General features: G+C 47.6%; 1 protein-coding gene across 1 annotated transcript in view; it reads left to right on the top strand.

The window, feature by feature from the left end:
* Positions 1-201: 201 nt before the first annotated feature.
* The window catches only part of LOC104132615 (kinesin-like protein KIF19), a 19181-nt gene continuing 6649 nt past the window's right edge, over positions 202-12733 (top strand). Inside the window, exons 1-12 of the mRNA XM_035901334.1 lie at positions 202-237; positions 1116-1196; positions 3953-4063; positions 4993-5080; positions 5682-5818; positions 6054-6179; positions 6714-6908; positions 7702-7854; positions 8782-8904; positions 9585-9738; positions 10706-10880; positions 11961-12150. Of these exons, the coding sequence (XP_035757227.1) occupies positions 202-237; positions 1116-1196; positions 3953-4063; positions 4993-5080; positions 5682-5818; positions 6054-6179; positions 6714-6908; positions 7702-7854; positions 8782-8904; positions 9585-9738; positions 10706-10880; positions 11961-12150 (1569 nt within the window). The remainder of the gene's footprint in view (positions 238-1115; positions 1197-3952; positions 4064-4992; positions 5081-5681; positions 5819-6053; positions 6180-6713; positions 6909-7701; positions 7855-8781; positions 8905-9584; positions 9739-10705; positions 10881-11960; positions 12151-12733) is intronic.

The raw sequence follows: 12733 nt of genomic DNA on the forward strand, positions 1-12733 counted from the left end.
GCACACCCTCCTGATGAGGCACCATTTATGTCCATTATGCAGTGTTTCATCAGCATCAGCTCTCCTGTCAGGAGCTGCTAAGGGGATGCTGCTGTATTTGATGAAAGGGAAAACAGCAATGGAAAGGTGAAAATAGAATTTTTCAAATCTCTGTTATCAGCTGAGATGCCAAGGGCAGCTTTTAGGTTGGATTTCGAATCGATGGTCTTCCCTGGAGACCTTCCACCAGGCACACAGGTTTGGGATCTGGGATTCTGCAACTCGCCCACGGCTGCAGAGTGAGTCAGGGCCACAGCAGGACCCCAGCTTCAGGGGGCCCAATTAACCCCACAACTGATCCATGGCACCACATTTTCTCTATTGCTTCCCCTATAGATGAAACAGGCCGAAATAGAGGTGCTCTTGTGTATTATTAATACTGACGGATACAGCCAGCGTGGTTTAAATCCTTGAGTCAAATTGTCGTTTGTGTTTCAAAATGGAGAACCATGTTTCTGATGGGTTGAGTTGTGGCACAAGGCTCTAGCAGTTACTGGCTACTTTATAATCGCTTCCAGCTTTTGAGGAACCCCACCGGACCTGCACAGATCAGGGCCAACTTGCTCTGATCTGGTTGAACAGGCTTGTAATGATTGCTGCCTGGGATTAAACAAAATGGGTACTTAGTGAAATGCAATTCCCTTTCTTTGTCATGGATAACTTTAATCAGTGTTTTGGGAACACCAGGGGAATCTGTAAGCATGCTCAGCTCTGTGGCTGTTGGTACCACGGTCCCAGATCTCTGCAGGTTCCCGCTGGCAGCGGCAATGACACGGCTGAGTTCATTCTGCCGCCTTCTCTGTCAATCAGTTGGAGTCTTGCTGTGTTAGACAGAAACGGGGGAAGAGGGAGGAAGAATTTGTCAAGATAAAAGTGCAACTCATGGGAGAATTAACTGGTTTAAACTTTATGAACTTCCTTAAACTCTCCAGGCCCTAAGCTTAAGGTTTTCAGATTGAAGAGATGTAGCGAGAAGCTGTAGATATCGCTGGCGCTTGCACAGAGCGGAGCCCTGTGGCAGGTAAGTCTGGGTGGCCTCAGCGCACATCGGCCACGTCTGCGTGCTGTGTGTGCAGGTGGCCCTTCGCATCCGTCCCATCAACGAAGCAGAAGTGGAGGAGGGAGCTGCCCTCGCCGCCCGCAGCGTGGGTGAGCAGGTGAGCTGGGGGGAATTGTGCCGGGGCTGCAGGAGAGCCCCTGCCATGGGGACCAGGGAGTCTGCCAGGTGCCACACAGGCCACCACGAGGCTCTGGCTCTTCTGGTTCACACGCAAACACTTTCAAATCCTGCAGAACTCCTGGCCTTGCTGTGACACAGCTTCCCCTGCAAATGGCACTTCTTTTCTACAGTTGCATCTTTCACCTCTTGCTCCTCTTTTTAAGAGGGTTAGGTTAGGGATTGCAGGAGGTCCCCACTTACCTTTTCTACATTGCTGTATCTATTTACATATTTTTATTGTGCCCTTGTTATTTACCTCCTTTCCCAAAATAAATCCCATTATTTTCTATCGTGCTTCAGCTGATCTTTCTCTGAACCCTTCCTGAACACATGCTAATTCTGTAATACATCTTGTCTCCACGCAGTAGTCAAATGATAGCAGCCCTCAGAAGCAAAGAGAGCATGAATCTCTCATTCCTCTTCATAGTTTATCTTGCAAGTGCAATTTTTGTTTAGCACCTTGCTGGTGAAACATCCTTTTTTTTTTTTTTTTTTCTCTCTTTTCCCCTTTTCTTTGTTTAAAGCAGCCACTAACCTCACGAGGATATCAGCTTTATTTTTATACAGCTTATTCAGACTTGCATCATCTGCCCTGAGATCTATTTTCTCCAATGGAAATCTGAGAAGGAAATGCGCATTGCATTAGTCTGAGTTAACTTCTATCTGTGAGAATGAGTTTCTCTTAATATTGCAAATGACTGTAATTATGAAAGCAAATTAATTGACTGGACAGTTGAAGTACTTAGATTTCTTGGTGTATTTTGATTTACATCATGTTCCCTGCTATTTTTGCTCCCAGCCTAACTCATTTAGAGCTGCTTCTGCCCGCTTATTAATCCTAACTCAAAATTGACCCTGTTAGTGTCTTGTTATGTTTTAATGCTTCCGTACAATAGCAGAAGATTTATGCTTTTAGAATACTGCTAGTTAGACAAGTTGTTAGCCCCAGATTGGAAGAGAAGGAGACTTTTGGATGCATGGATAAACTGCAAGCAAAATGTGGATGTTGCAGTCACTCAGTGAAAGGGGCCTGAAAATGTTGCAGATGGAATTTCTCAAGGAAACATGCTGACCTCATTCTCCAAGCTCTGCTCTTGGCTGTCACACTTGCATGTGCCACATGACCGTCTGTCCGCCCATCTTTTGCAGGCAGATGCCACCACCAAGGATAAACCAGGAGTTCCCTTCCAAGTTTGTTCTTGTGTTGTTTTAGGTTTTAAGGCCTGAGTTGGACCAGCAAAAAGTAAAGAAATCCATTCTGGTAATCGACAACTTGCAGATCAAAACTAGAGATGCTCGTTAGAGACTTGGAATTTAGTAGGGAATGCAAAAGAAAAAGGAAAACCAAAGTCTTGATGTTTCCTGACCATCCATGGGCACTCATCCTAGATCCTTGTCTCTCTCCCATGCCTGGCACACCAATGCAGTTATTCTGTAGGTCAAGTGGCAGTTGATCCGTGTTCTAATTGCTTATCTAATGATCTGTTTACCTGATAGAGTGAAAACTGCTCTGGAGTAGGAGGCACAGGGTTCTCTGTCCCTTCCCCTGAGGCTTGAGCATCTCCTTATGAGTTGTTTCAGTGGAGGAGAAAGAATACCCTTCTCCACAGTAATTATATACTGTGATAATTATGTACTAAAATAGCTCCTAAGGGACTGAAAAGAAACAGAACCAGTGCTGTAACCTGCTGCAGCTCCTCTCCCACCTTTGTTTTTTCCTTAATAAAAGCCAGAAATGGAATGAAATCTCTGTCCTTGAGCAATGCAGATATTTCAGTCCTGTAGGAGAGGCTTTGGGAGATGACTGTGGGCACTTCTGCTCCCAAGGAGCTCAACTGTTTTCTTTCACAGCTCCTCTGTCTGAATCTTGTCTGAAAAATTGTGGTAAGAGGTCCTGTCCCCCTTCTGCTTGCATGGGGGTTCGTTGGGTGTCATGTCCCCGCAACCACTGCTGTTACCCAATGCCAGCAACTGTTTCGCTGCACAACGGACCTTCAAAGCATTTTGCAGCAGCTACTAGTTCTCCAAATTGAGGTGCTGCTAGAGCATGTCCAGAGAAGGGCAATGAGGTTGGTGAGGGGTCTGGAACCCAAGGCTGGTGGGGAGCGGCTGGGAGACCTAGGGGTGTTCAGCCTGGAGAAGAGGAGGCTGAGGGGAGACCTTATCACTCCCTACAACTGCCTGACTGGAGGGGGGAGCTGGGAGGGTGTTGGTCTCTTCTTCCAAGTAACAACCGATAGGACAGGACGAAATGGCCTCGGGTTGCACCAGGAGAGGTTTAGGTTGGATATTAAGAAAAATTTCTTTACCAAAAGGGTTGTCAAGCCTTGGACCAGGCTGCCCAGGGAAGTGGTTGAGTCCCCATCCCTGGAGGTATTTAAAAGCCGTGTCGATGTGGGGCTTAGAGACATGGTTTAGTGGTGGAATGGCAGTGTTAGGTTAACAGTTGGACTTGGTGATCTTAAAGGTCTTTTCCAACCTAAACGATTACAGAAGTTGTGACATCAGTTGCAAAACAAAGCTTGTCGGCCTCCGCATTGTGCATATAAGTGTGTTTTCCATGCAAAGCTGTAGTGCAATGTTCCTTTGGCCAAGAGATGTGATGGTGATAGTGCTGTAAGAACTCTAACTAACAACAGGCTGTTAACCAAACCCAGACATAACAGTTCTTCTTCTGACTTTATATTGTAACAGAGGGTGGTCCTGATGGATCCGAGTGAAGATCCAGATGACATCTTGCGAGCTAACAGATCCCGAGAAAAAACATTTGTATTTGACATGGTTTTTGATCATAGAGCAACCCAGGTAACATCCTTCCCTTTTTTTTTTTTTAACCAAAAGGCTTAAAATTAGAATTGGTTTCCCTGCTGAGATAAGTCTTTTTGGCTGGTGAGTAGAACTGCGCATCCCAGAGGCCACGTGTCACCCAGATAAGAGGCGACAGTGCTGAAGGTGAGAAAACCTGTGAGGGTTTTTTCCTTTTGTCAGAGAAGCGGGGAGATGTGCAGTATTCAGTCTGCCTCTCCCACCCACCTCGGGACTCCCCAGATGCAATGCACCTGAGCGGAGATGAAGAGCTCTGTCTCCCGAGGTCTCCGGTGAATGAGATCGTTGTCACGTTGCTTGGCTCCATCGCTCACACGCTTCCTCCCCGTGCCTCTCTGTGTGACAGGCTCATGAAGTGAGCTCTGGTGCCCTTATGGAGCTGTGTTTGCAGACAGATGTAAGCTGCAGCATGGGGATTTCATCAGCACCTGCATTTTGTGTCACCATGATGTGACTGCAGCCTTCCTTCTCGCAAGCAGTTCACTTGTCTGTTTTCTCTTTCACATGAAACTTCAGCGTAGCACCCTTGTATGCTACATGAGATGTTTTTGGAGGTCCACTGGCACTTCTCATTAAAGGATAAGGTCAGGGAGAGAATTTACTCCCTTCAGCAGACACAAAGAAAAAGCAAAGCTTCCATGTTCAGTGTCCAAGAAAGTTGAATTTAAGGACATTTATTTTAGTAAGCTCCTGCATCTTGCCTGCCGTTAGAAAATTCAATAAACCTCTGTGCTTTTCTGCTCATTTTGATGATGTGTCAGAATTCAAATGGTTCACGAATAGTTCCAAAGCCCAGGAAATTTGTAAAACATAGTGAGAAAACCATGGGAAATGCAATTAGGTATAGATTGTTTGGACAGATAGCTGTTATGCCTCACCAGAAGTTTATGCTTTTTTGACTGAATTAGGAGGAAGTATATGTGTCCACGACCAAAAGCCTGATAGGAGGAGTCATTTCTGGCTACAATGCAACCATTTTTGCATACGGTCCAACAGGTAAAGTAGTCCCCTGTATCTGTACTGCTCTAGGCAAGTAACATGTATCTGTACAAACCAGAAATGAACTATAATGCCAATTAATTGCTTACTGTTGAGGAGAAGACTGAAGCATTAAAATACCATTCTCATCAGGAAGCGTGGATCTTCCTTTAATGCTAAAGTAACAGGAAAGCTGCCCTGTTTGAGAAGTCACTTAATTGGGGTAGAATTCAGTGGAGACAAATCTTCCCATTAGTAAGGAGGAGGAGATGAGGGCATCTGTGCAACGCTGGAGACTGATCTCAAGAGAACAGGTACAGCTGTAGAAAGCGCCTATAGACCTCAGACTATATGAAAATATATTTCTACCCTAGCTCTGAACACCTCGGTGGGCAGTTAACCTACTTATCTCCCCATCTGCAAGTCTTCTTCCTACCCATTTCGGATGGCATGTGCCATGTCTTTCCCGTGGCAGCATCGTTGTGGGGTGAGAAATGGGAGGAACTGGAGGAAGTTTGGGGCCAAGGACAGAAATCAGAAGGAAACCAGGCTTTATTTGTCATGGAAGCTTGTTCACCTGGAAGTTGGTCTTTGCTGCTCTTCTTTGTGTCTTCAACAGGAGCGGGAAAAACCTACACAATGCTAGGGACGGACTGTGAACCAGGGATCTACATCTGTGCTCTTGATGACCTCTTTAAGGCCCTTGAAGCTACCACCGAGGAGATGGATTACAGAGTCTCCATGTCCTACCTGGAGGTGAAGTGTCTGTGTTGCTCTGGATCCAGGCTCTGTGGGAATTCAGCAAGCCCCTGGGAGCAGGCGTAATGGGAAGTGGGGTGTCTGAGTCTGTCTGTCCTGCAGCACTCCCCTTGGGTTGTACAGCTCGAATCTTCCCTTCCACTCCAAAGAAATACAGGATCTATTCAACCCTCCTTGCAGATCTAAGGACCCAATGCTAGTCTCACGCCAACCCCTCATTTCTTACCCTCAGATCTATAATGAAGTGATCCGTGACCTCCTGAACCCATCCTCGGGGTTCTTAGACCTGAGAGAGGACCCCAGAGGCAGCATCCAGATAGCAGGAATTACGGAAGTCTCCACTACAAATGCTCAGGAGGTACCTTGGGCTATGGTCCACGGTGAGGGGAAAGGGAGGGGCTTTGTGTTTTCATGCACCAGTGCTTTAAAATTTCTCCTATTGCCTGTGCCTTACTCAGTAGCAAGGACCTTTTGTAGCAGGACCTTGGTGGAACTCAATTGATGTGATGAATTTTATGGAAAGGGCTGATCATGGAGCCATGTGAGTGCTAGAAACCAGGCTAAAACCCCCAGCTTTGTGTACATGTGTGTCAACAAACCATTTGGAGAGGGCAAAGAAATAATGAAACCCCCTTGAGCTACACTGACGTGCACTTTTACATATGCCTTGGACATGAGATAAACAGGCCTTCCAGGAAAACAGCCCCAAACCCAACAAACCCACCCTTCCAAGGTCACAAGCCAAAGGGGGGGATCTGGGGAAAATCAACAGCTAGGGTGAGTGGGACCAGAGTTCAGCTGTGCCCTGGGTGAGGGGTTCGGCTTGCAGGGGACACCGCACTATGGCCCAGGCAGAGCTGTACACCTCTGCCTGCTTTTCTGCGTCATTTAGATCATGCAGCTGCTAATGAAGGGAAACAAGCAACGCACCCAGGAACCCTCTGCTGCCAACAAGGTGTCCTCCCGCTTGCACGCCGTGCTGCAGGTGACGGTGGCGCAGCAAAGCCGAAGGAAGGTGATCGGCGAGGAAGTGCGAATTGGGAAGCTTTTCATGGTCGACTTGGCAGGGTCGGAGAGAGCGGCCCAGGTACGGCTGGAGCTTGGCAGCTTTTGGTGGGACCAGGCTGGATTCCCTGCCCTGCCGTGCAGGGTCTGCACGCCTGTCCGCATCCCTGGGGAAACCAGCACTGTGTGTTTCTCTGTTGCTTTAGAGCAGTAGTTTGCACCTGAGACAGCCTGAAAATAAAGAAAAAGTTTGATGATATTGGCAATATCTTTTATTAGACCAACTAGTATAATCAGAAAAATGTAAACCAGCTCTTGGCTGTAGCCTTTCCTCAGGCCTGAAAAAGCAGCAGCGAACATCACATCTAAAGAGAAGCTGCGGTCTGATAGGCAGGGATCAGCTGGGCTGTCGGAGAGAAAGCTGGTACCAGTGGAATAGAGGGATGCTGGTGGGTGGAAAATAAGGCAGCTGGCTCTTAGGGGAAGGAGGAAAGGCTGGAAGTCAGGGAGGTGATTTGAGGGAGAGAGATTTCACATACCCGGTATTTCTACTGAGACCAGGATTTCTGGAGTGATGTTAGTTATGCATCTTAATTTCTGACATAATCTTTAGAAGATAATTAATAGCTGTCTTTTAAGAACCAGGAGGTCAAAGCTGGGTCATCTTTTCCAAGAAATGTGCTCCTACCAGCACCTCTGCACCTCAGAGCGGGGTTTAACCCCGTGCTTTCAGGTTGTTTTTGCAGGAGCCATTGCTTTGCCATCCAAACCTTGACCCCGGTGATGCGGCACATCCTCCCCAGGCGCAGACCCACCATTCTGAAGCGTGTGCTTTGTCTGTCTGTCTCCCCGCTGCCTCCCTCCCCTCCCAACAGACTCAGAAGCAGGGCAAGAGGATGAAGGAAGGAGCCCACATCAACCGCTCGCTGCTGGCTTTGGGCAACTGCATCAACGCTTTGAGTGAGAAGGGGGGGAGCCGGGCCCAGTTTGTCAATTTTCGAGACAGCAAACTCACGCGCCTGCTGAAGGTACTGTGCGCTGCGGGCAGCGAGGAGCTCGGCGTGTCTGTTGCTGGTATCACCGCTCACATCAGATAGGGCCTGAGAGCTGATCCTTGAATATCTCTGTGCATTGCCTTTATCCGGCTTGGAACGTTCCTCCAGGATCTTGTGTGAGCTTTGCAAGGCAATCAGGGCTTGACCTGAACAGCGCTGCCTCTATAATAAGCCTGTTGTCTTGTCATCTGTGCTGGTAAGGAAGGACCCCCCACAGGGTTAAGGAAATACTGGAGATTTGGGTCATATGTCTCTAAGATACAGGCGATAAGTGATTTTTATTTTTTTTTTTTTCCTTTTTTAATGAATTTACTGCCTTTGAATGTTTCATCTGTTCTATAAGATTTGGCTGAAATTTGCCAATAAATTTGGATAACATTAGGGCAGGAGGAAGAGAGATGGAGAGTGACTATGTGCCGTCATAAAGTCGTCTCTCCCTTAGGAAATCAGAAAGGTTGCAGGCAGGCTCTTTGCTGCACTGGTTGTTTTATGGATCCTTTACAACTTCATTTATGAACCTCACCTCAGGCCTTGGTGCTGGGCTACCACTGTCACTGCCTGACAGATGTGTTTTCTAGAGGACGGTGGGGAGGAGAAGGGATGGAGAAAAAAGTAGGCTTCTGTTGTGAGCAGCATTGAGAAGTTGCCAGCGTATTTGTGGAAAATTGCAATTTCCTTGCAAAAATTCTTCTTTTGTAGGAAGTTAATTACTTATTGATTTTGCTGTTGACAGAGAGAGGGCCTAATGAATGGTTTTTTGCCAGCACTTCCGTCACTCCTAATTGGGATTCTCCCCCGGAATCTCAATGAACCGCAGGGGCACCCAGCCACGGTGGTTACCACTGAGCAGTGAGCCCCTGTTGTGTCCATCCTAACCACGTTGATGTTGCATCCCTCTAGGACTCATTAGGGGGCAACAGCAGGACTGTTATGATCGCACACATCAGCCCAGCCAGTACCTCCTTTGAAGAATCTCGAATGACCTTGATCTACGCCTATCGAGCAAAGAACATCAAGACCCAGGTAAATGAGCAAACAACTCACAAGGAGGTGGGGGTTAGAGATTAAAAGCTTGTAAAGTGGAAATGGAAGAGGCAGTGGATGGAGGGAGAACACACTTCAGGAGGGGGCAGTGCAGGATGGTATAGAGGCTCAGTGTGGGTGACGGAAGAAAAGCAGATAAAGGGAACAGTGGAAAGCAAATTGTGTGGGTCATGGATGAGAAGAGGAATATGAGGGTCAAAACAATGGAAAGGCAGAGGATGACATGCCTGGTGTGAACCTGTGTGCAGAACATAAGGAATGACAGCCGAAAGGCGACTACTGGGAAGACAATGTATGGGGAATGCCCCAGCGGGGATGCTGGGCCTGGAAGAGGACCTGAGGGGCTGTGGAAAGGAGGAATAAAATGGGGAGGCTTGTGGGGTAAAGGAAGATGAACAGTGGTCTGCAACAGGGTTTTCACTCTTTGTGGATCTCTGTGTTTTCCCTGTGGGCATAGAGTCCCTGGCTTTTCTCTGTAATCTTTTGGGAATTTCCCAGAATGAGGGAAAACCCCTAATTTGCAGTTTCCCTGCTTATGAGGGAAAATTCTTCCCTGTCTCGGGATTCAGTCCCCCTCCAACTGAAAGTATAGCTTTGTTTGCAGCCATTGTACCTGTAACGGACAGTGGGACAAATGCTCATGTATTCTGGCTCCCCAGGTAAAATGTAACCTGCAGAACGTCTCCTACCACATCGACCAATACACCAGCATCATCGCAGACCTCCGCAGGGAGATCGAGTGTCTCAAGGCAAGGGTCGAAAACCAGGAGAAGGAGAAAAATGTGGTCAGCTCCAACCTTGGGGATCTGCAAGGTAGAGCCAGGAGCAAGAACTGCCCTGTGGTGGTATCTGGAGGGAAGAGAGCAGGGAGAGGAGCTGTGTGGACAGGTTGTGGCAGCGCTTGGTGGGCCTCCATGCAGATGTAGCTGGGGGGAGCTGGTTCACCGATGCCTGTAGAGAAGCAGAGGGGAGAACACAGTCTGATGGGCAGTGGAGGCGGGCAGGGGAGCTGAAGTTGTTTTTCTGCATAAGCCTGTTTCTGATGCACTCTGTGACTCTGGACAACACACTCAACCTTCTCAGCATCTTCCCCAGCATTAAAATGTGTTAAATTTCACAAACCTGCCCTTGAGAAGAGCTTTGACATTTGCTGTGGGAAGTCCTGACTCTCTCAGAGGGGTGACAGAGTTTGTAGCCTGCGTCACCACGGGCTCTGAGGCCGTGTCAGGACACGGAGCTCTGTTGTATGGTTTGTTGCACTTAATTAAAAAAAAAAAAAAAAGGAAAAATAGGAAGGGGGGCAGGGCGAAGCTTTTAAAACACTGATTGTTCTGCCTTGGGGATTGTTCCTTTTGTCAGTGAATCTGGCAAGGAATGAAATAAAAATAGTAAATCTCTCTGACAGACAAGATTCAAGGTGTAATAGGCCTCTGCTACCAATACCCAAGGTCATTTATAGATAACAAGCACAGAAAACCAATACCTTTTTCTTTTTGATGGGTGGAAAGGCGGAAGAGATGTCCCTGCAATGCAGTATCCTCTTAATACTCACAAAAGCAGTAGCAATGAGACCTGTTTATTGCTAATAGTACAATCATAAAGATATATCGGATTTCTTATGCACATGATTAACTCCAAGAGACTGCAGAATGAAGCGGAGTCCTATGAACAAACACCCTGTAGCACGGGGGCTGAGTCGCTTGCTCCCAGAGTAGTTCTGTGGGGGCTTGGCAGAAGTTCACCTGACCTAAGGTCAGATCAGAAATGTCTTCTCCTGCAGCAGAGAGGCACCAAGGCTCTGAGGCACACAGTGGCCAAGTACTCAACACCTTGCGAGTGCAGCTGATGGGGGCTTTCAGGGAGCAAATGGAGATGCAGCGCAGCCTGATGGAGCTGGAAAACACCAACACTGAGCTGCACGTTGATACCTGCAGGCACCTCCTAAAAATGACGGAGTGAGTATCTCCTGAGCTTTCAGCACGAGTTATACGTGGACCTCCAAACTCACCATGAGATATGCCTACAACCCACAGTCCCCCCAACAATAAATGACAAAAGGATGAGGTCAAGTGTAGATCTGAGATTTACCTACATGACAAGGAAAAACTTGGGAGGGTGGTGGTCTGCAAAAGGTGCTCAGGGATTTAAGGTAGATTAAGTCCATGTGACTCTGAGCTTTATATTAAGGTGCTATAGTTGCAATGGGTGATTTCTGCTATTGAGAAACACATCCCTAATCCCTCCTGGTGCTTGTAAGGAGACTGCAGCCTGCACGTGGTGCTGCACTGCAGTGCAATTGCCTGATGTAGCTCTGTAAGGCAACCCACTACCTCTAGCATCAAGTTTAAGCTCAAGACTAAAAGTGTAAGTGGTAGATGCCTCACCTCTATTTGGAACTTATTCTGGACTTGTGTTTTAATGGAAAAACTGGATGGCAGTGCAGACCGGGATTGTTGGTCCTTCCGTGGTCCAGTCACTCTGTGTTGGTGGTTTCCATCCAGATGCACTGCATCTGGGCATGATTTCATGTCAGAGAGAGCAGCACCATCCCTTTCTTCTCCATAAACTGTAAGTAGGTGTTGGTTCCCTCTCGTTATCGCTGGTCACCCACCTAATGCCTCTGTATATAGACCCTTAGGATTTGGGCCATTTGTAGTTAAAACCGTCTTCAGGGCATTAAAGGTATTCAGCAGGTACCCATGAATATGCAACAATTTCTGATGAGGTGAGGAAAAGCACTGTTCTGGGAAGATGACATATGCGGCCTGTTGTATAGACGATTTCTGATGAGGTGAGGAAAAGCACTGTTCTCCTCGTCATGGGAAGATGACATATGCGGCCTGTTGTATAGACTTCCAGATGGGAGGAAGCTAATTGTGCTCTTCTGCATGGTTTGTCCAGCTCCACAGCAGCCTGGAGTAATTAGTTCTGCTGCTATCATGCAAGAAGTTAGACAGACACAATGAAGGGCTATGCATGTGTTGTTAGACTTATGTCACCCTGTCCCAGAAGTTCCTTTCTTTTTTTTCTGGCAGCTGGGAACAAGAGAGAGCTCAGGGTGCACACAAGTGTGACAAGCCCTCAAAGGAGCAGAAAGATGAAAACACAGAGGAGGAAGACGGGGAAGTGGATATCATAGATTCACCCAAACCTCGTGAAGTTCCAGTAGCAAGAGAAGAGGTCAACCTGCTGCTGGCCGAGCAGGGCAAGATGGCAGCCCTGAAGGTGAGGAGATGGAGTTGCCCTTATGGTCGCAAGTCTGAGCTCTGCCTAGCGGGTGCTTGGGGGCAGGATGGCAGCAGTGTAACTCAGAGGTTCTTGTGGTTTGGGGCTAGCTCCCCAAAAGCAGGGTGGCACCTGTATTGCAGCTGGACTACTAAATGCTTTGGGCTGCTGAAGGAAGCAGCATGGGAATATTGATGTTTGCATCCTGCCCCTGTGGTTTTTAGGACAAGGAAAAATTACAAACCTACCGTCTGGGCTTGCCCATGCATAAGTCTTTGACACAGTCTCCCATAGCATTCTCCTGGAGAAGCTGGCAGTTCATGGCCTAGATGGATGTACTCTTTGCTGGGTTAAAAACTGGCTGGATGGCTGAGCCCAGAGAGTTGTGGTGAATGAAGCTAAATCCAGTTGGCAGCTGGTCACAAGCGGTGTACCCCAGGGCTCAGTTCTAGGGCCAGTCTTGTTTAATATCTTTATCAATGACCTGGATGAGGGGATTGAGTGTGCCCTCAGTAAATTTGCAGATGACACCAAACTGGGTGGTAGTGTTGATCTGCTTGAGGGGAGGAGGGCTCTGCAGAGA

The sequence above is a fragment of the Egretta garzetta genome, unplaced genomic scaffold, assembly GCF_000687185.1.
Source record: "Egretta garzetta isolate BGI_Z169 unplaced genomic scaffold, ASM68718v1 scaffold299, whole genome shotgun sequence".
NCBI classification, from domain to species: Eukaryota; Metazoa; Chordata; class Aves; order Pelecaniformes; family Ardeidae; genus Egretta; species Egretta garzetta.